The sequence below is a fragment of the Trachypithecus francoisi genome, unplaced genomic scaffold (genome assembly GCF_009764315.1).
Source record: "Trachypithecus francoisi isolate TF-2019V2 unplaced genomic scaffold, Tfra_2.0 Lachesis_group20, whole genome shotgun sequence".
Lineage (NCBI taxonomy): Eukaryota > Metazoa > Chordata > Mammalia > Primates > Cercopithecidae > Trachypithecus > Trachypithecus francoisi.
This window is the reverse complement of record NW_022681466.1, coordinates 21,562,191-21,584,152: the sequence shown is the minus strand read 5'-3', so window position 1 is coordinate 21,584,152 and position 21,962 is coordinate 21,562,191. Positions and strand designations below refer to the sequence as shown.

Sequence of the window (21,962 nt, the reverse complement as noted above, 5' to 3'; positions counted from 1 at the left end):
CAATCCGGCCGAAAGCGAGAGGCCACACTGGACTAGGAAACGAGGCGCCGGGCTGGAAGGTGGGCCCGCGCCTTTTCTCCTGCCTGGCGCCGATTCCCGCATTTTTCGCTCGCGCCCTGCGCTGCGCGCTGCCTGTGCGCCTCCCTCGGCGCGGGCGGGAGAGTCGGGCAAGCGCCAAGACGGCTGGGCTCGACTCCCACCGGCGCCCCGGCTCCACCTGGTGCTGGGGCTCCCGTCCTCAGTGGCTCCAGCCGGAGGGAGAGAACGAGGAGGGAGGCTTGGAAACGCCGGGAGGAGCGGTGAGGCCGGCGCCGGGGAAGCGAATCGATGCTGCGTTACTGGACGCCCGTGGGCCTCATGAGGACTGTCGATTCGCTCATTTGTTATTCACGATTTATTAGGGATGGCGGCCACGTCTGCCCCTCCAGAGAGCTTGATTATCCATCCGGCCAGTAGCGCCATTAAGCGCACTGACGGTGGGAGGCTCGAGTTAGAAATTGGGAAAGGAATCTTAGCCCAGTTTTGGAGCGCCTGCCTCTTCTTCCCTCGCTGCTCGCAGCCAAGGCAGCCCCGAAACTGGGGGCTCCGGCTGAATGCTTTCGCCCTCTGGCCGCCGAGTGACCCCAGCTTGAGCCTGCAGCCACAACAGCGGGACCGGAGCGGGGAGGAAGAGGAAGGGCGGAGAGACTTCCTTCCAGAGGGAGTGGTCCGAGAACCGGCGGGAGAAGGGCCAAGGGAAGATCCGGTCACCTGCTCCCAAGCCTGCAGGCGAAGAGGCGAGTTCACCGGCCCCGGAGGAAAGGGGACCCGCCCACTGTTCCCAGGGCAAATGTGTCGCCGGCATCCTGGACTCTGCCAGGGAAAACGCGCATCCACTCGCTCTGCCGGGAGGGGAGCGTGGCAGGGACTCCCAGGCAGCCGCCCTTCTCTGGCTACAAGACCCCGAACAAGAGAAACCCGTAACAGGGCCTTTGCGGAGATCTGGATCCCACCCACCAAACACACGGACACCTAGGGGCTGCCCCTCGGGGCATTATCAGCCAGTGGGAAGGAGGCTGACGTTCCTCTGCTGCCCATGAATCCCGGAGGGCTTCCCGAGGGGCCACCGGGGTCCATCCACTTATTCCTCCGTTGTTAAGCGCCAGACAGGAGAGAACCGCTAGAGAGGAGTGTGCTAAGACCCCATTACCCACTAAAACTCCATTTTCATCTTTTGCGTCCTGGATTACTAGTCCCCACATTCCTGGCCTTTCCGGTTTCTCAGGAGAACCTTCTGACCAACTCCTCCCACATCGGAAGAGTTTCCTAGTCTTTTGTTCTACTGCTAGCCGACAGAGAAGCACCTGTCATGTGCCAGTGTCAAATACTGCGCTAGGAACTGGGGACTCAAGGCACAGGAGCCTGGCGTTTGCGCGGGGTGCTCACAGGCCGGTGGGTGCAAACCCTGAGGGACACACAGCCTGTCCCTTTAGCGCCCACCGCTTCTGGTGTGAGCGCTAAGGGTGAGTGAGTACTCGGGTGGGCTTCCACAAGAGGTCCCCTTTGAGCCGAATCTGCAGAGACCAAGTGTCTATGAGAACTGCTTAAGAGTGCTTTGCACATTCTCCTCCACAAAGGTCGAGGCTCCCACCGCGCCCAGGAATGCGCCTCCGCAGACATTAGACGCCCCTTGATTTTGTGTTTGCATCTCACGCGGTCCTCTAGCTGACAGGTGCATCAGAAGAGTCACAGTGTCTGTCACAGGCTAGAGGCTCGCAGAGGACAGGAACGCGGGAAATCTAGGCAATTATCTCCAGCATATACCAAAAGCTATTGCGAGGATCAGATCCCTTTAAAAATGGTGACGAGACAGGAGAGGGCGGCTCCTCTAATGCTTTCCGGAACGTCTTTACCTCTGTGTCCTTTATACCTTTTATCTCCCCCAAACAAAGTCCTTGGTCAGTTTCTGCTTCTCTTTCCACATCCTTCTCCCCCACTTCTCTGTGTAGTTCTAGGGGGAAAAAAATGTGTTGTTTTCCTTTTTTTTCTGATGCTTCTCACTTTAAATGTGTCTATTGTCCCTCTCTCTGTCTTGGGGTCTTCCCCACTCACCCTGCCTAGTTCTCTGTCACGTCCCTTCTTTCCCTGTATCACAACAATGTTCTCCCTTTCTCACCTTTGTTTCTCTTCATACCTGTTTCTCTGTGTGTCTCTCATTCCCTTCCCTTCCAAATGTAGTATTTGGAGATTGTAATATCGATTGAGGCAGACAATAGAAAACTGTTGAACCTCCACTGTAAATTCATTCCTAATCCTACGAAAAAATGCATCCTGAAACATGTTCCTTGCACAGTGAAACAAAAACCTCTGTCTTTAGGTTTCCTGCCATCCAGCTGGGAGGCGGGGTGGGGGGTGTGGAGGGAAGTGTTGGAGAAATTATCCCATTATTGACTGAGCAGCAAAGAATTTTCAAGAACAGTGATTCTCCTAGAAAAAGTATTGCTGCTGCCACTTCTATGCAAAATTTGGCTTTTGAGTAAAAGGCTTAGGTTTTTATCTTACGGGGGACGGGGGGAACAAAACCCAAAAGACAAAAAAAAAAAAAACCACAGCGTCCCTGGGTGGGCTCGAACCACCAACCTTTCGGTTAACAGCCGAACGCGCTAACCGATTGCGCCACAGAGACCGCAACGATTATTGGCGTGGTGGTGAGCCGAGTCAATGGGAGCGAGCCTGGACGGTGCATACGCCGTAAGAGATGCCGCCTTCGGGCGAAATAAGTGGAACCCGTGGGAGAAAGGGAAGGATCCTGATGGGGGAGGGGGGGGCGAAAGCGCTTGGGAGGAGAGGACGCGGGACGTGCACCCTCTTCCTCCATTGGCTCGGCGAGAGGTCGACTCTGGCTATCCTCAGGTTCCACCTCAAACGTGGAGAGGCCCGGAACATCCTTTTTTAGGGTGACCTGAGATTGAGGATACGTGAAGTCGGCGCGCAGGAAGTCCCCCAAATCAGAACAACTTTGGGCTTCCAAACTCCCCTTCGCAGCTGAACCCCTGTAGCCGCAGAATACCCACGACGCCTACTCGCGACGCCTTCCACTTCCCACCTGCCTCATTAAATTTACATTTAATGGGCGCCTCCTATATACCAGGCACTGTTGTGGGCCAGTGAATATTCAGAGCCTAGGCAAGTGCCTGGTACACAGTAAACGTAAGGATTTCTGGAGTGAATAAATAAGCTAGCACGACTAATAGGACGAACTCATACATCACAGTGATAAGCGTCACGGTGCCCGTTCAGCTGGGGACGCAGCCCCCTAAACCCAGTTTCACCAGCCCACGTGCGCGCAGGCTCCGCCCCCAGTCCCGAGTCAGGTCCGCCGAGATCCCACTATGCACCGTATCGCAAGCCTCTTCCGCACCCACAGTGACTTTTCACTTCCGCTTTTCCCGCCTCCGTTTTGACTTTGCAACCAAACTACCTATACTGGTGACCGACAGGGACGCGGGACCAATAGAAAGCCCAGATGTCCAGGAAGAGTCCGCCTATCAGCCAATGAAGAGACAACAGCGAGAGCGGTTGCGCAGTGAAGGCTAGACCCGGTTTACTGGAATTGCTCCGGCGATCGAGGGGTCCTAGTACGCCGCAATCATGGTGAGATGGGGAGTTAAAGCAAAGGAGCACAGGGAAGGATTGAGAAGCGGAGGGGGTCGGGAGAGGCTTGGGGATGAAAAGGGCCAAGGGTCGATGGAAGGAAACGGTTTCAGTTCGAGGGGAACGGACCCCGGTGAAGACCAAGAGGGTTAGTGCGGCTCATCGCCGCCACACAGTGCTCATCCCAGCTGGAGAACCAGGGGTTCAGGCGCCTCCGGAATGGAGAACGGGCGTACAGGAGCCTCCGCATCAGGAGCTGGGTCGGGGGCTGTGGCTTTGACCCCCCGCGCTGACCCCTCCGCTCTGTCTGTCCTAGTCTATTATGTCCTATAACGGAGGGGCCGTCATGGCCATGAAGGGGAAGAACTGTGTGGCCATCGCTGCAGACAGGCGCTTCGGCATCCAGGCCCAGATGGTGACCACGGACTTCCAGAAGATCTTTCCCATGGGTGACCGGCTGTACATCGGTCTGGCCGGGCTCGCCACTGATGTCCAGACAGTGTAAGTTTCAAGGGTCCCTGCCCACACCCAGGTCTCTTCTTGGACCATCCTCCCCGGCGTCTTGACCGGCCAAGGTGTCAGTCGTCTACCACACACCACCAGTGAGTTTGAGACTTTGCCGCACACCATAGCGATACAGAGATGTATCCTAACCAACTTTTACCAGCATTTCCACTGTGCCAGGCTCTGTGGAAAACACCTCAGATGCATGGACTTACTTAATCCTCTCCCTGAGGGTTCCATGTTGCCATCCTATTTTACAGATGAGGAAACTGAGGGTCTCAGAGACTGTCTTGCCCAAGAAGCAAAGTTAATGAGTGTCAGCCAAGATTCCCACGCGAGTCTCTCTAAGACCAAAGTCAGCGCTCAGTCCCTAAAGAGCGAGACTGTCTCCAGAAACGTGTCCCTCCCTTTCTTTTTTCTTTTTTTTTTGAGACAGAGACTTGCACTGTCACCCAGGCTGGAGCTCAGTGGCGTGATCTTGGCTCACTGCAACCTCCACCTCCCAGGCTCAAGCGATTTTTGTGCCTCAGCCTCCTGAGTAGCTGGGACTACAGGCACGCACCACCATGCCTGGCTAATTTTTGTATTTTTTTTAGTAGAGACAGGGTTTCACCATGTTGGCCAGGCTGGTATGGAACTCCTGACCTCAAGTGATCCACCTGCCTCAGCCTCCCAAAGTGCTGAGATGACAGGCATGAGCTACCGCACCTGGCCTGACTTTGATTTTGACACCAATTTTGAGGGGACAAGGCAAGCCCAATAGAAACATCTTGCAAACAGTTGGGGTTTTGATATTACATCTCAGGGTTGGGGAAGCATTGGCAATGTGCCAAATCTATGGGAGCAGAATCTGGAGAGACAAAGTCTGTAGAGAGGGAAATAATGAGTAGCAGCTTAAGAGCTGAACCTTACATTTAGCAGTGAGGTGACAAGAGAAGCCAGAGAATAATAAGAGAGGAAAAGAATGGCAATAGGTTTTCAGGAGGGAATACGTGGTCACAGGGGGCAGGTGCTGCAGGGTACTGGTGGCCTGAGGAGCTGCAGGTCCTGGATTTCCTTCCAGAAGGTGGAGAGACCAGCTCACAAGTGTGGGCGGATGCCTATCAGAAAATATTCTCATTTCGGCCAGGCGCGATGGCTCACACCTGTAATACCAACACTTTGGGAGGTGGGTGGATATCTTGAGGTCAGGAGTTCCAGACCAGCCTGGCCAACATGGTGAAACCCTGTCTCTACTAAAAATACAAAAATTAACTGGGCGTGGTGGTGATCACCTGTAATCCCAGCTCCTCAGGAGGCTGAGGCTGGAGAATTGCTTGAACCTGAGAGACGGAGGTTGCAGTGAGCTGAGATTGTGCCACTGCACTCTAGCCTGGGCAACAGAGTGAGATTCTGTCTCAAAAATAAAAAGAAGGAAATTCAAAAAGAAAATGTTCTCATTTCTCTTAAAACTCCCTGAGTCTCAAGAACAGAACACTTACTGAGATCTCACGGCCTTTTTTTCCTGTCCTGGTAGAGTCAGAGAATGACATCCTGTAGTTCCTGTCAGTGTGAAGTCTCCTGTAAGCCTTCCCCTCTCCAGTCACTGCTGTTCTCACACCATTTCCTTTTCTTCAGAGGGCTTTTCTCACTGCGTTTGCTTGCTTCTGGGCAATAGCTGCTCATTTCACTAGGCCTCGGTTTCCCTACCTGGAAGATGAAGCTCAAGTCATTTCTAAGGCTTTTTGCTCTGCTGTCCTGAGACACTGCTTTGCCTCCAGCAGGTGTCGCATTGGTCTGCTCTATGCAGGGGCTTATCCTGGGGCACTGAAATGGAACTGGCAAGCTGTGACCTTTCTTCCTTTTTTCACCAGAGCTGCCAAGTGGCCTTTTTCTTTTTTGAGACGGGAGTCTCGCTCTGTCACCCAGGCTGGAGTGTAGTGGCACAATCTCAGCTCACTGTAAGCTCCTCCTCCCGGGTTCACACCATTCTGCCTCAGCCTCCCGAGTAGCTGGGACTACAGGCGCCTGCCACCACGGCCGGCTACTTTTTTGTATTTTTAGTAGAGACGGGGTTTCACCGTGTTAGCCAGGATGGTCTCGATCTCCTGATCTCGTGATCCGCCCGCCTCGGCCTCCCAAAGTGCTGGGATTACAGGCATGAACCACTGCGCCTGACTGCCAAGTGGCCTTTTTCTAAGGCACCTTTCAGGTCTGTTAGCACATAGCACAGCAGTTGGTGCTGCTCTTTTTTTCTTTTTTTTGGTCACCCAGACTGGTGACATAAACTTAACTCACTGCAACCTCTAACTCCAGGGCTCGAGTGATCCTTCCACCTCACCCTCCCAAGTGGCTGGGACTAAGGTGTGCGCCACCATGCCCAGCTAATTTTTGTATTTTTTGTAAGAGACAAGATTTCACTACGTTACCCAGGCTTGGCTTGAACTCCTGAGCTCAAGCGATCTACCCACGTCAGTCTCCCAAAGTGCTGGGATTACAGGTGTGACCCACTGCGCCCAGCCTAAAACTTTTTTTTTTTTTTTGAGACAGAGTCTTGCTCTGTCGCCCAGGCTGGAGTGCAGTGGCCGGATCTCAGCTCGTTGCAAGCTCCGCCTCCCGGGTTTACGCCATTCTCCTGCCTCAGCCTCCCGAGTAGCTGGGACTACAGGCGCCCGCCACCTCGCCCGGCTAGTTTTTTGTATTTTTTTAGTAGAGACGGGGTTTCACCGTGTTAGCCACGATGGTCTCGATCTCCTGACCTCGTGATCCGCCCGTCTCGGCCTCCCAAAGTGCTGGGATTACAGGCTTGAGCCACCGCGCCCGGCCGGGCCTAAAACTTTTTATATGGAATGCTTCACAAATCTGCATGTCATCCTTCTGCTAATCTTCTCTGTATTATTCCAGTTTTAATATATGTGCTTCCAGGCCGGGTGCAGTGGCTCGCGCCCGTAATCCCAGCACTTTGGGAGGCCGAGGCAGGCAGATCATGAGGTCAGGAGTTCGAGACCATCCTGGCTAACACAATAAAACCCCATTTCTACTAAAAGTGCAGAAAAATTAGCCGGGCGTGGTGGTGGGCGCCTGTAGTCCCAGCTACTTGGGAGGCTGAGGCAGGAGAATGGCATGAACTCGGGAGGCGGAGGTTGCAGTGAGCCCAGATCATGCCACTGTACTCCAGCCTGGGCGACGGAGCGAGACTCCATCTCAAAAAATATATATATATAGGCCGGGTGCAGTGGCTCAAGCCTGTAATCCCAGCACTTTGGGAGGCCGAGACGGGCGGATCACGAGGTCAGGAGATCGAGACCATCCTGGCTAATATGGTGAAACCCTGTCTCTACTTAAAAATACAAAAAACTAGCCGAGCGACAAGGCGGGCGCCTGTAGTCCCAGCTACTCGGGAGGCTGAGGCAGGAGAATGGCGTAAACCCGGGAGGCGGAGCTTGCAGTGAGCTGAGATCCGGCCATTGCACTCCAGCCTGGGTGGCAGAGCAACACTGTCTCAAAAAAAAAAAAAAAAAATATATATATATATATATATATATTATGTGTGTGTGTGTGTGTGTGTGTGTATGTATATGTATATATGTGTATGTGTATATGTATATGTGCTGCCAAAGTGAGCACCAGTTGCTACTTCCTAACACATGTAAGACTGCAGTTTTCCCTGGGCAGGGACTGAGATGAGGTGTCTCCTTATGTTCCCCTGACCTCAACAGTTAGACACTTGGGAATATTCAATAATGACTTATTAACTCACTTTTCTCCTACCTCAGTGCCCAGCGCCTCAAGTTCCGGCTGAACCTGTATGAGTTGAAGGAAGGCCGGCAGATCAAACCTTATACCCTCATGAGCATGGTGGCCAACCTCTTGTATGAGAAACGGTGAGTGCAAGTGTAGCTAGCACTGAGGGAATGCAGACAACCTTTGAATGTAGTACGGAGTAGGTACTGAGGAAGGGGATTCTCCTTGTTTTTCTGTCTCTTATTTGCAGGATAATATCCTTATTTTATGGGTGTGTTTTCTTTGGGCCTGACAACCAAATAGGAAAGAAAATACTTACATTGGAAGAAGGCAAGGAATGCACATAGCAGATAAGTTTGCATCCAGGCAAAAGAATTAGCCCCACCAGACTGTTCTGGGGTCTCCCAGCTCCTGGAGCCACCCTTACTCTAGAGCTATTCTGTCAGCACTGGCTTCTCGGGAATAGCAGGGAGCCTAGGGATGGGGCGTTCATTTTCGTCAGTTCTTTTTGAGGGCTTTACAGTGAGAAACAAGGCGCCTAACTGTAGAATTCAGTGCAGAAATCTGGGATGGAACTGAAAGGAGACCCTGTGGGTGCTTTCTACCTCTGGGCAAACCTGGGTGGCCAGAATACAAGTCGAGCTCTGTTTTTCTTTTTTTTTTTTTGAGACGGAGTCTTGCTCTGTCGCCCAGGCTGGAGTGCAGTGGCGCAATCTCAGCTCACTGCAACCTCCACCTCCCAGGTTCAATCGATTCTTCTGCCTCAGCCTTCCACGTACCTGGGACTACTACAGGTCCACATCAACACACCCAGCCGATTTTTGTATTTTCAGTAGAGATGGGGTTTCACCATGTGGGTCAGGCTGGTTTCGAACTCCTGACCTCAGATGATCCATCTGCCTTGGCCTCCCAAAGTCCTGGGATTATAGGTGTGAACCACCACACCCAGCCCCAAGCTCTTTTTTTTTTTTCTTTTAACTTTTTATTTTGAAGTAATTTTTGTAATTTGTAAAAATACTCTTTAGCTTTCAAAACTGAAAGGACTTGTCATTTCTTTGTCTTTTTTTTTTTTCGAGATGGAGTCTTGCTTTGTCACCCTGGTGCGCAGTCATGGTTCACTGCAATCTCCACCTCCTGGGTCCAAGTGATCTTCCTGCGTTAGCCTCCTGAATAGCTGGGATTACAGGTGTGTGCCATCACACCTGGCTTTTTTTTTTTTTTTGAGACGGAGTCTTGCTCTGCCACCCAGGCTGGAGTGCAGTGGCCGGATCTCAGCTCACTGCAAGCTCCGCCTCCCGGGTTTATGCCATTCTCCTGCCTCAGCCTCCCGAGTAGCTGGGACTACAGGCGCCCGCCTCGTCGCCCGGCTAGTTTTTTGTATTTTTAAGTAGAGACAGGGTTTCACCGTATTAGCCAGGATGGTCTCAATCTCCTGACCCCATGATCCGCCCGTCTTGGCCTCCCAAAGTGCTGGGATTACAGGCTTGAGCCACCGCGCCCGGCTTTTTTTTTTTTAGTAGAGACGAGGTTTCATCATGCTGGTCAGGCTGGTCTTGAACTCCCAAACTCAACTAATCTACCACCTCGGCCTCCCAAAGTGCTGGGATTACAAGTATGAGCCACCGCGCCCAGCAAAAAGTCTATTTATAAAGTTGTAGCAATTAACTCATACTTGGATGTATATTAAATGGCTTGCTGGGCGCAGTGGCTCATGCCTGTAATTCCAGTACTTTGGGAGGCCAAGGAAGGTGGATCACTTGAGGTCAGGAGTTCGAGACCAGCCTGGTCAACATGGTGACACCTCATCTCTACTAAAAATACAAAAATTAGCTGGCTGTGGTGGTGCATGCCTGTAATCCCAGCCACACGGGAAGCTGAGGCATGAGGATTGTTGAACCTGGGAGGTAGAGGTTGTAGTGAGCCAAGATCATGCCACTGCACTCCAGCCTTGGTGACAGAGTGAGACTTAGTCTCAAAAGAAATAAAAAATAGGCCGGGCGTGGTGGCTCATGCCTGTAATCCCAGCACTTTGGGAGGCCGAGATGGGTGGATCACCTGAGGTCAGGAATTAAAGAGTCCAGCCTGGGCCGGGCGCGGTGGCTCAAGCCTGTAATCCCAGCACTTTGGGAGGCCGAGACGGGCGGATCACGAGGTCAGGAGATCGAGACCATCCTGGCTAATACGGTGAAACCCCATCTCTCTTAAAAAAATACAAAAAACTAGCCGGGCGCGTTGGCAGGCGCCTGTAGTCCCAGCTACTTGGGAGGCTGAGGCAGGAGAATGGCGGGAACCCGGGAGGCGGAGCTTGCAGTGAGCTGAGATCCGGCCACTGTACTCCAGCCTGGGCGACAGAGCGAGACTCCGTCTCAAAAAAAAAAAAAAAGAGTCCAGCCTGACCAACATGGTGAAACCTGTCTCTAATAAAAATACAAAAATTAGCTGGGCATGGTGGCAATACGCCGGTAATTCCAGCTACTCAGGAAACTGAGGCAGGAGAACTGCTTGAACCTGGGAGGTAGAGATTGCGGTGAGCAACCTGCCTCAGGCTCCCAAGTAGCTGGGATTACAGCAGGTGCCTGCCACCGCGCCTGGCTAATTTTATTTTTAGTAGAGACGGGGTTTCATCATGTTGGCCAGGCTGGTCTCGAATTTGTGACTTCATGATCCACCCACCTCAGCCTCCCAAAGTGCTGGGATTACAAGCATGAGCCACTGCGCCTAGCCAACGAAAAAAAAAGTTAATAATATCCGGGATTATCTGGGTAAGAACCTTAAAACCAAATACTGTAACACAGTTCAGGGCCTGTGTTTGAACTTTCTACTATGCTGATGCCAAGTTACCATCTGAAGTAACTTTGACTGCAGTGTTTCAGAGGTGCGTAGACGGTATCTCTGGGGTCCAGATTTTAAAAGGAGTCTGGACGTTGCTCAAGTTTGCAGATCAGTGCCTTAACCTGTCCTGCCAGAAAAATCACTGATTTCAGATGGGCTCATAGAGGAAGCTCCCGGCAATAGTAGCTAAGAATCCAGAATTTTTCGGGTAACCTAATGTATTTTTATTCTTTTCAATAAGAGTAAGTCATTTATTTTATTATTTTTATTTTTTATTTTATTATTATTATTTTTTTGAGAGTCTCACTCTTTTGCCCAGACTGGAATGCAATGGTGCGATCATGGCTCACTGCAACCTTTGCCTCCTGGGCACAAGCAATCCTCCTGCCTCAGCCTCCCGAGTAGCTGGGACCATAGGTGCATACCACCACACCTGGCTAATTTTTAAATTTTTTTGTAGAGACAGGGGTCTCACTTTGTTGTCCAGGTTGGTCTTAAATGCCTAGGCTCAAGCAATCCTCCAGCCTTGGCCGCCTCCCTAAGTGCTGAGATTACAAACGTGAGCCATCATGCCTGGCCTAAAAAAGTTATTTTCATGGTGGCTCATGCCTGTAATCTCAAACTGTATGTGTGTGTGTGTGTGTTTCTATTTAGAGCTGTAACTGAAGATCATGCCCTTAGAAATGACTGTGATCCAGGCTGGGTGCAGTGGCTCACGCCTGTAATCTCAGCACTTTGGGAGGCCGAGGCGGGTGGATCATGAGGCCAGGAGATCAAGACCATGCTGGCTAACACGGTGAAACCCCATCTCTACAAAAAATACAAAACATTAGCTGGGCATGGTGGCGGATACCTGTAGTCCCAGCTACTCAGAAGGCTGAGGCAGGAGAATGGCTTGAACCCAGGAGGCAGAGCTTGCAGTGAGCCAAGATCACGCCACTGCACTCCAGCCTGGGCAACAGAGCAAGACTCTGTCTCAAAAAAAAAAAAAAAGAGGACTGAGTGATGGTACGACCTTGGGTGAGGAGAGGGAGGATTAGAAGAAAACAATTCTGAAAGAAAGGAGGACAAGAGGGTCAGAGAGGAGAAGGACAGAAAAGTAAGTGTTGAAGAAAAGAAAGTGAAGAAGTCTTAGAATATTGCTAGCTGGCAGGAGAAGGCAGAGGGAGCTGGCCTCAGGGATCTTCCTAAACAGGTCCTCCATTTCTCTTTGGGTCTGGGTCTAGGCAGGGGCCTTGTCTGAATAGGCTTGAACATGAAAGTGAGCATTCCTGAGTTCTGGTTTCTCTCTCTGATGCTGGCCCCCACAGGTTTGGCCCCTACTACACTGAGCCAGTCATTGCCGGATTGGACCCGAAGACCTTTAAGCCCTTCATTTGCTCTCTAGACCTCATCGGCTGCCCCATGGTGACTGACGACTTTGTGGTCAGTGGCACCTGCGCCGAACAAATGTACGGAATGTGTGAGTCCCTCTGGGAGCCCAACATGGTATGTTGGTGGCATGGAGTGGGACTGGGTTCTGAGGTACCCACCCTTGGTCATTAGGAAAAAAATGTGTTTATGTGGCAGGTAATGGGGAAAATGGTGCAGGTGGGAGAGAAAGCCACAGCTGCTGCTCCTTGGAAGGGTATCCAGAACTTCCATCTGCCAGGGCTGGCTGGCTCCAAAGGAGAGCATCTTCTGTTGGGAGACCACAGTTAGATATTTGCCACAGCAGTAAGAATTCCTGGCCGGGCGCGGTGGCTCAAGCCTGTAATCCCAGCACTTTGGGAGGCCGAGACGGGCGGATCATGAGGTCAGGAGATCGAGACCATCCTGGCTAACACGGTGAAAGCCCGTCTCTACTAAAAAATACAAAAAACTAGCCAGGCGAGGTGGCGGGCGCCTGTAGTCCCAGCTACTCGGGAGGTTGAGGCAGGAGAATGGCGTAAACCCAGGAGGTGGAGCTTGCAGTGAGCTGAGATCCGGCCACTGCACTCCAGCCTGGGCGACTGGGCGACAGAGCAAGACTCCGTCTCAAAAAAAAAAAAAAAAATTCCTTACATTGGGTTTATAGGGTTCTCGCATCCATTCGCTGAGCAAACATTTAACTCAGTGTAGGGTTAGAGGCGGCTCAAGAGAATGGGCTTTGGAACCAGGTTGTCTGGGTTTGAAACTTGGATCCACCCCACCACCTTAGTTATTGTTCTTGGAGAAGCCAGTTTACCTCTCTGCCTCCACTACCTTGACTGTAAAATGGGGATAAGAGAGTCTACCTTAGAAGTGGTGCTGAGGAGGCCAGGGGCAGTGGCTCACACCTGTAATTGCAGCATTTTGGGAGGCTGAGGCAAGCAGATCACCTGAGGTCGGGAGTTCAAGACCAGCCTGACCAACATGGAGAAACTCTGTCTCTACTAAAAAAAAAGATGTCAAATTAGCCGGGCATGGTGATGCATGCCTGTAATCCCAGCTACTCAGGAGGCTGAGGAGAATCGCTTGAGCCTGGGAGGCAGAGGTTACAGTGAGCCAAGATTGTGCCATTGCACTGCATCCTGGGCAACAAGGGCTAAACTCCATCGCAAAAAAAAAAAAAAAAAAAAAAAAACCCACAGTGGTGCTAAGGAAAACAAATGAGTATATATGCTGCTGAAGCGAGCAGAAAAACAAATGAGACTAGATAGTGCTCGACGGCGAGGGTCGGCTGTCATTATTGAGTGTCATTTCTCCTGGGCATTGGGAAAAGCAGGTACAGTCTGCTTTCAAGGGCCCACTGCAGCCCAGTGAAGCAAGACACACCCAAATACCGTTAAACTGCAGTTTGTTGGGAAGAGGAGGAAAGAAAAGAGTCTGCTAGCAGAAGGAACAGCCTGTGCAAAGGTACAGGAAGGGCCAGGTATGCTCAGTGACTGGAGAGAGCTGAACCTGGCTGGAGTGTGGGTTAAACATGGTGGGAAACGATGTTGGAGACTGAGATGAGACCTCAAACGGCCTTGAATGCCATGCCAAGGAGTTTGAACTCTGTCCTCTGCCATAAGGACCCTAGGGAATCAGGTGCCTTTAGGTGGACGTGACAGGCTGTTATCGCCAGCAGGAGACACTGAGGCCCTGAGCAAAGACAGTGGCAGTGGGGAGGCAGGAAGGCAGCTGTCAAGGGGACTTAGTCACTTAAAACAGAAGCGAAGGAGGGAGAGACAGAGGATGGCTGGATTCTCCAGCTAGGCTAGCCAAGACAGAATGTAGAAGGAACAGGTTTGGGGAGAGTGGGTTTGTGGTTGGAGATAGGGTTGGGTTTTGAGGTACCTGTTAAGATATCCAGGATCAGAGCCCATCAGACAGCTGCTAAAGCACATGGGAGCCAAATAGGGATTCTTCTCCCTATTTTACAGAGAAGAAACTGAGGCTCAGTGAAGGGACGTGCTATTTGCCCAATGTCACACTGCTGATTAGTAAAAGAAATTCAGGGCTTGACATCTCTTTCACTTCCCTTTACATAATTCTGCTTCCTTCCAAGGAAGGAGCTGAGGGGCTTCCCACATCCTGGGAACCATCCCTTACTTCAGGCATGTCTTGAGGCCAGAGCTGGGAACCTTGAGCCTAGAAAAAAGAGAGTTAAGGGACCAAACCAAATCAGAGCCAGAGGCTGTGGTCTGAAGGGGTCCCACTCTGTTGGCAGGATCCGGAACACCTGTTTGAAACCATCTCCCAAGCCATGCTGAATGCTGTGGACCGGGATGCAGTGTCAGGCATGGGAGTTATTGTCCACATCATGTGAGTATGGGCTGCAGAAGTCTAGACACTCTGCAGACACCCTGCCTCTCCCTTCTCCACAAGCATACACCCCATTTTCCCAGCTCCCTGGTCAGGTATGAGATAAGAAAGGTGCTTTTGGCTGTCCTGGGTGAGCAAAAGTCCATGCCTACCTATGGCTGGTAGCTGGCAGCCTACCCAGCTTCCTCTGGCCTGTCAGCTGAGGTTCTGTGACCCGTGCTCACAAGAGACATTTCTTCCTTAACAATGTCCCCAAAGTCTCAGGGATCTGTGTTGGGGTGAGCCACAGCAAAGCTACTACAAATGGATTGAAATTTTAGGTGGCTTGCATCCTCTCTGCAGCCCAGATCTATATGATGTTCTGAGCTCTAGGGACCAATTTCCAAGCCCCAGCCAGCTCCCTAAGTGCCATCCCCCTTGTCCTCTTGTTTGGAGACATCACCAGGAACCTGATTGGATAGAATAGGAGGTGTCCTTCCAACCACTTTCCTACATTGCAGGATAAGCATTTGGACCCTTTCGGGGGATAGCTTGCGTAATTACCATGAAACAGTATTTGGCTGGGCACAGTGGCTCATGCCTGTAATCCCAGCATTGTGGGAGGCTGAGGCAGGCGGATCACAAGGTCAGGAGTTCGAGACAAGCCTGGCCAACATGGTCTCTACTAAAATACAAAAATTAGCTGGGTGTGATGTGTGCGCCTGTAATCCTAGCTACGCAGGAGGCTGAGGCAGAATTGCTTGAACCTGGGAGGCAGAGGTTGTAGTGAGCCAAGATAGCGCCATTGCACTCCAGCAACAGAGTGAGACTCTGTCTCAAAAAAAAACAAAAAACAGAATTTACCACCGAAGGTTTTTTTATGTTCTTTGGGATGAAACCATACCTTCTCCTTCCTAAGTGGCTTGTTCTCTAGGCTTGGAGGAGCTCCTTCCCTTCTTCTTCTTCTTTTTTTTGAGATGAGTCTCTCTGTCGCCCAGGCTGGAGTGCACTGGTGCTATCTTGGCTCACTGCAACCTCCACCTCCTGGGTTCAAGCGATTCTCCTGCCTCAGCTTCCTGAGTAGCTGGGATTACAGGCACATGCCACCACGCCTAGCTACTTTCTGTATTTTTAGTAGAGATGGGGTTTCACCATGTTGGTCAGGCTGGTATTGAACTCCTGACCTCATGATCCACCCACGTCGGCCTCCCAAAGTGCTAGGATTACAGGTATGAGCCACCGCATCCAGCCAAGCTCCTTCCCTTCTTTGGAGAGCTGTGAAGTCGCCCTTTCCCAGAATCATTTTCTGGGAAAGCCTCCCCGAGGTGGTTCCACCTGTGGAAAGTCTGCCCAGGTCTCTGTTCCTGTCCCTCCTTCCTCACCACAGGCAGAGATGAGCCAGCAGGAAAGAACTAGAGCAGGATAGTTACACCTAGAGGCAGCGGGCAGCCATTTGTTCTGCTCCCTTACCCCAGGGCTTGAGGGCTCGGTGCTGAGGGCCGGGAGAGCTAGTCACAGTCACGGTCCAGATGGGTAGAGATGTTTTCTTGTGATTTTCTTCCTCTGCAGCGAGAAGGACAAAATCACCACCAGGACACTGAAGGCCCGAATGGACTAACCCTGTTCCCAGAGCCCACTTTTTTTTTTTTTGAAATAAAATAGCCTGTCTTTGACTCCTGCTTGTCTTTGATGCCTTTCCGCAGAGCTCTGCCCTAGCTGGGCAGCTACAACCAGCCCCTTGGTGTGTGTAGCCTGGCCCTCGGCTTGCTTGCTGGCTCACGCTCTACTCCACGGGTGCGTGCCAGTGGGGACAATCCACATGTCACTTGCTGCATGCTCCCTGTGTGCTAGGCCCCACACAAGTGCTTTACATGCTCTAGAATTTATTCATCATAATGACTCAAGGTAGTTGAGATTATCCTTGTTTGGAGAAGGACAGTTAAATAACTTACCCAAGTCTACTTTAATACGTGGTAAAGCAAGGACATAAACTCATGTTCCGCTGACTCCAGAGCTTAGAATCCTTTTCAAACTCTATGAGAAAACTCTTAGATCTTTTATTGCTTCAGGCAGATATTTGGCCAAGTACCCATAAGTAGTCTAGTGTTTCTTAACCTGGCCAGCACATTAGTCACCTGTGGAACTCCTAAAACACATGCCTTGATCCCACCCCTTGAGATTCTGATTTAATTGGCCTTTTAGGGGCCAGGGCACCTGTCTATTCCAAAATTCCCCCAAGTGATTCCAGCTTGCAACCTGTATTACATAGATGGCCTAACGTTTGCGTAACAGAGTGGTTCCCAGACGTTAATCACCTGGACGGCTCATTAAAAGTTTGATTCAGGAGATCTGGGTTGGAACCTAAGAATTTGCATTTCTGACTCCCAGGTGCTAATGACACTGCTGGTCCAAGACCGCACTTTGAGAACCACTAGGTTTTAAGTTAAGTGCTCAGATGGAGTAGATGATGTGCACAGAGGTGACATGTTGAATTATGTCAGGTGAGTGGCTCCTAGCCAGAGTTCACTCTACACAGCTGGAGAAGGGGGTGGTTTGTGTGTTCTTCCATGTGCATGGTGGTAACAGCCAACAGGCAGATTGGCCCTGGTGCTGTGGTGTTTTTTTTCCTTAAGAGTCTCATTATTGCCCAGGTTGGAGTGCTGTGGTGCGATCATAGCTCACTGCAGCCTCAACCTCCCAAGCTCAAGTGATCTTCCCACCTCAGCCTCTGGAGTAGCTGGGACTATAGACATGTGCCATCATATCCGGCTAATTCTTGTTTTGTAGAGACGGGATCTCACTATGTTACCAGACTGGTCCTGAACTCCTGGGCTCAAGCGATCCTCCTGCCTTGGCCTCCCCAAGTACTGGGTATGAGCCCCCATACCCAGGCAGTGGTGCTGTGCTTTTAACCACTGCTTATTAATTGCATCTGAAAACGGGATGTCATTGACCATATTCTTTCTCCAAACTCAAGCCATACATTGATTTAGCCGAAGCTGCCTCTAAAGCTAGGACCAAAACTTTTTAATTCTGGAAAGAAAAAAAAAGATTCATTTCCCAAGGACTCACACATAACAGATGTACACAAAGCTTTTTGAGTTTTATTTTTTTCCTCAGGTTGGAGATTCATTGTAACATGCATGCATTTTCAAACAGTAACAGGGTCTCGAACTGTTTAAAGCAGACGTTAGACAAGCACGGGAGATTGAAAATTCCTATTTAAAAACTGGAAACTGCAATGGGATATGGAGAAGTCACACACTTGGTGGGGTGGTGGGTTATCCTGTTTCCCCAAAAGGTAGATATGAACTTCATTCACATTTTTTAATTTCAATGATCTGACCTGATGCTGGGGTGTGCTGAGCAGAACTGCCCCCTCCCCCAAGGGTGTTGGCTCCCACCGCCTCACAAAGTGGCTCTGAGCAAGGGCAAGAGGCTCCTGTGGAAACTTCTGCCCTGGGATACTGGCACAAGCTACTCAAGGACAGCTGAGCCTCCTCTTCCCTGTGGGGCACTCTTCATAAGCGGCACATTCTAGAGGAGGGAGAGGCCGCATCACTGCCCCTGCAGATGGCTGGTAGATTGAGGAACAGTTGTCTGAATGGGTTTTCCCTTTCAGGACCCCCTGCCCGCATGACTGCCAGAAAGAGATGAGGCTCCTAGACTTGGTGGGGGGGCCACAGGTTTAAGGCCAGAGCTCTGAGGGTTGTTTAAACACACTGTCCCTTCTGGCCCCCAACACCTGAGTAACTCACATGCTGGGGTGCTGCCGTTTTCTCTCCCACCCTGAATTGGTAAAAAGACAACTGGGGGGTAGGACTGGCTACTGAGAAAAGTCCTGGGTCTTTGATCCACCTCCCCAAGGCATGCCCTGGCAGACCATGAAGATAGGAAAGGCAAGGCAGGAGTCTAGCCTCACCCTGAGTGCTACCAGCAGGCCCATTGGAGGCCAAAAGTCCAGGCAAGAGAAAGAGTGAAGTAGGGAGAGGGTACGAAGAGCTGCCTGTGGTGGGAACTTAAGAGACTGCCACTGAGAACAGCCACAGGGCCACTCGTGGCACCTGCCACAGACCAGCCACCCCTGAGCTAGAGAAACAAGGAGAGGTGGGGCACTGCTTCAGTCTGCACCCCTCAACCGTGGCTTCCTGGCAAGCCCCGTGACCCCAAGCCACAGGGCATAGGAAAGGAGTCTGTGCTGGGGGACACAAATACCCAGTGGTTAATTAACAGGAACCAGGGCCAGGGACCTTCATCTAGAGCTCAGTGGAGTTTCCAGGGCACTCGTCACCGTGGCTGGGAGACTACAGTGTCTCGGCTGTGGACTTGTGGAAGAGGGTGAAGGATGGGAGAAGGGGTGACTGGATGCCAGCCAGGAATCCTGGCCTTAGCCCTATCCTGGCCTCGCCCAATCAGCCATGTCCTTATTCTTACACCTTTCTTCTTGGGAGACCCGACATTATTCGGAGATGCCATGAGACTGTTGAGCTTTTCTTCATGGCCCCAGGGAGTGAGGCTGAGGGTAGTCACTTGCCCTCTGATGCCTTCGGCTGCCCAGTAAAAGAATGGCAGGACCCAAGGAGGAAAGAGTGGGGGCAGACGGTGCTTGGGGAATCAGTCCTCTTTCTCTACATTCAAACTGCAGATCGAATAGAGTATCATGATGAAAAGAAGAGAAAGGAAACTTGTATAAAGCAAGATAAATAGCTTTTAAACATTAGAATGCCAAACATTAAGGGCCAAACTCAAGGTTTTGAAGATAGCACAGCGAATGACCTTTAAAAAAAAACAACTGAAAATCCACCAAACCACAGCTCAAAATGTTGCGACCCAGTCAACAATACTGTCAGAAAAACAAAAAGCATTTGAAACAGAATGCTACCTCTCAAACTGTAAACAATATACAACACACACACACACACACACACACACAATGTTAAACAAGTTAGATACCTGGTAGTCGTCTTTAACCGCTAAGAATGTGTTACACTTTCCAAACACATTATGGCAACATGATCAGCAGACCAAACGCAGAGAAGCCGGTGGGAGCCCAAGGCCATGGAGGCTGCTGGAAGACAGCTTTCCCAGCTTCAGAGATGCTGGGCCTGACGAGGAGCAGATCCAAACTTGCATTCTTCATTATGACATGGGGAAATCAAGCCCAAACATTATTCCTATATAATCCTTTCCTAAGTCAAATTTGTTTTCTCCATGAGCCAGTTGGTTTCAAGTTCCCTGTCATGCGGTCTTGCGGCAGTTGTTCAGACCTACCTATGGCCCCTTCCTGGGGCCAGGGCAGTGGTTTGACCCCCATCTGCCTCTTCCAGAATGGTTTCCCATCCAAGCCAGCAGCCCCACTGAAGTCCAAGAATGCCGTCTCCATTCTTTCCTGACCTGTATGCTGAGTCAGGCACAGAGACAGTGCTCGTTCCTGCTTTGGAAGCTGAGCTTGGCCAGGTTTGGAAGGAGTCACAGGAAACCAATTTATTCATTCAAAACGGTTTCTCAAGCGATCTTCACATCTTTGGGGTTATCTACAAGTTTGACCATATCTCATCCCAAATTCCCAGTTCCTGGTTGAGGGGGTGAGAAGATGCAGGAATGTACCTCCCCCAATGCAGAGTAACAGGGCTGTTTCTCTCCTGGCCAGAGCAGTCTGTGGCTCAGTTCTGAGGGCGTGGGTGGCAGGCTCCGAATGCAGGTGGAACACCTGCAAGAAGCCACTCCTTCCAAAAAAGCCTGTGGGCCACAGATCTGCTAAGTCTAGAGCGGGGCAACAAGAAAAAACAGCCCCAAGGCGGGGCCAGGTCAAAACTCACATCGAGCTTCCAAACTGGATTTCCTGGATCGCATCCTCATGTAACTAGGAAGCCACCTCACGTTTGGACGCCACACTCTAAGATGGGGGCACCTTGCTGGCTGTAACTCTCCAGGCAAAGGGAGCCAGATCTCCTACAAGGTCATCCCGGGGCTTAAGGAGGTGTCTCTGCAAAAGAGCACTCCAGGTGCTTGGAGATTCGCCCAGAGCTGAGAGCTCGGCTAGAAGTGAGAGTGCCTGGGAGGAGGTCAGAAGGAAGGAAATAGATCGAGGGCACAGGACCTCATTTGATACATCAGTTTCCGAGGTTTTCCCAAAGGGAAATAACCATTTAAATATGAGGGTCCTGATAAATCCAAAGGTACTCTAGTTCCTCTTGACCTAGTGGGAGGCAGGCTTTACAGAGAGGACTTCTGAACTCCAGGGGCTAAGAGAGCCTGGGGCTTGGGTGATCATCACAGGGTTCTCTGAGAACCAGGTGTCCGAGAGCCCAGCCGCTTTCCTGCCCCTCATCATCCCAGGAGGATGAACTCATTCCCCTCTGAGATCTCTGATTCTGATCCGAGATGTCTGGTGCTGACCTGGTATGTTCCGGACAGGATGGAGGAATAATGCAACATTTCACTTGAATCCAAGGGAAAGGTGGAGGAAGTTGTGCACAATATTCCATAAAATTACAAAGTTAATCCAGACAAGAGCAAATGCAGCAGGGCGAGGCATCTGACCTCTCCAACCTGGCATCAGAGCACTTGGCTCTGAAAGGACCCTTGTGCTGGGTCTACTGGGTGTCTCTTTAATTGAAGGGAACTGAGAGCTCGGCAAGGATGGGGAAGGTGGGTAGGGTGATGAAATAGATGATTATAAATAGCAAACCTGGAGCAATGAAATTTCAGAAACAAAACCCAAATAAACTCACAAAGTCATCTCTAGCCCCAAGGTATCTTAAAAGGTTATAAGGTAACAAAAAGGGAACCCCTTTTTAACCTGGGTGTCAAATGGGGGGAAAAATCAAGGGTAAGTAGAAGGTGGGGTCATATCCTGTGAGCAGGTGCACACACAGCACATTCCCCTCCTCTTCAGCTAAAGTCTCTCTCGGTGTCACGGGCTGCAGTCTCATTGCTAAAGCCCTCCCAAACCCGACTCTGCTCCCACCCTCCCATGTAGCCCAAATACACCCTTCTCCCTAACTCCCGATCCCCGACCGCCTATCCAGCTCTCTGGCTCTGGCTGAAAGTAGAAGATAACTACGTCAGGATGTTGGACATAAACTCGTTGAAGCGTTTGGAGTACTGCTCAGGATTCACAGTCGAGATCTCGGCCCCTGCCTGTAATACACAAGAGGTTGATTCAGGTTGAGTTCCTGTGCCCCAATCAGGAGGCTGCACCTGGGAGGAGCCAGGGTATTCAGAAGCCACTTAGTATCAGAGTTGAATACCACCCCCGGCCCCACCAAGACCGAGCAGACTACCTCAGGAAGTGACTCACAAGTCCTGAACTGTCTTGGCCCCACTCCTGTGATTTATAACCCCAGGCCTGTACCGAAGTAGAAGAAAGGCAGTGGGGAGGTGGCAGAGAGGCTCTGGATCTCTGTGGGGGTCACTACATGGAGAAGAGGGCTTCAGGCCCACGGGGAAACAGGCCTATGGAGAGCAGTATGGTCATGGAAGCAAAGCTATTACTGGCCCTTCAACAAGATGCACAACAGGCCCAGCAGGCCCTGAGGAAA

The 21,962-nt window shown here is 51.1% G+C and overlaps 2 protein-coding genes, 1 non-coding gene and 2 pseudogenes across 6 annotated transcripts in view; 2 read left to right on the top strand and 3 right to left on the bottom strand.

Moving 5' to 3' along the window:
• Positions 1-331: 331 nt before the first annotated feature.
• On the top strand, positions 332-2,271 carry LOC117067121 (annotated as a pseudogene). The gene has a single exon (XR_004430614.1). The product of XR_004430614.1 is annotated as an uncharacterized LOC117067121 (transcript).
• A 320-nt stretch (positions 2,272-2,591) lies between these two features.
• On the bottom strand, positions 2,592-2,665 carry TRNAN-GUU. The gene has a single exon. It is a non-coding gene; the product is annotated as a tRNA-Asn (tRNA).
• Positions 2,666-3,476: 811 nt separating this feature from the next.
• Positions 3,477-16,091, top strand: PSMB3 (proteasome 20S subunit beta 3). The gene is made up of 6 exons (XM_033183239.1): positions 3,477-3,633; positions 3,950-4,134; positions 7,893-8,000; positions 12,003-12,180; positions 14,345-14,439; positions 15,988-16,091. Exons 1-6 carry the CDS (start codon positions 3,631-3,633, stop codon positions 16,034-16,036), a joined length of 618 nt encoding a protein of 205 aa, XP_033039130.1. The 5' UTR covers positions 3,477-3,630; the 3' UTR covers positions 16,037-16,091.
• On the bottom strand, positions 6,955-7,050 carry LOC117068061 (annotated as a pseudogene).
• Positions 16,092-17,502: 1,411 nt separating the features above from the next.
• The window catches only part of PIP4K2B (phosphatidylinositol-5-phosphate 4-kinase type 2 beta), a 37,832-nt gene continuing 33,372 nt past the window's right edge, over positions 17,503-21,962 (bottom strand). For all 3 annotated transcript variants that reach the window (XM_033183238.1, XM_033183235.1, XM_033183237.1), the window contains exon 10: positions 17,503-21,561. In XM_033183238.1, coding sequence (XP_033039129.1) covers positions 21,481-21,561 — 81 coding nt within the window. In that variant the 3' untranslated portion in view covers positions 17,503-21,480. The remainder of the gene's footprint in view (positions 21,562-21,962) is intronic.

What these genes read in the sequence shown, in the direction of transcription:
- PSMB3 (XM_033183239.1), top strand. An exon ending in AACCTCTTGTATGAGAAACG is followed by an intron (nt 8,001 to 12,002) that starts GTGAGTGCAAGT and finishes TGGCCCCCACAG; the next exon opens with GTTTGGCCCCTACTACACTG. An exon ending in CCCTCTGGGAGCCCAACATG is followed by an intron (nt 12,181 to 14,344) that starts GTATGTTGGTGG and finishes CTCTGTTGGCAG; the next exon opens with GATCCGGAACACCTGTTTGA.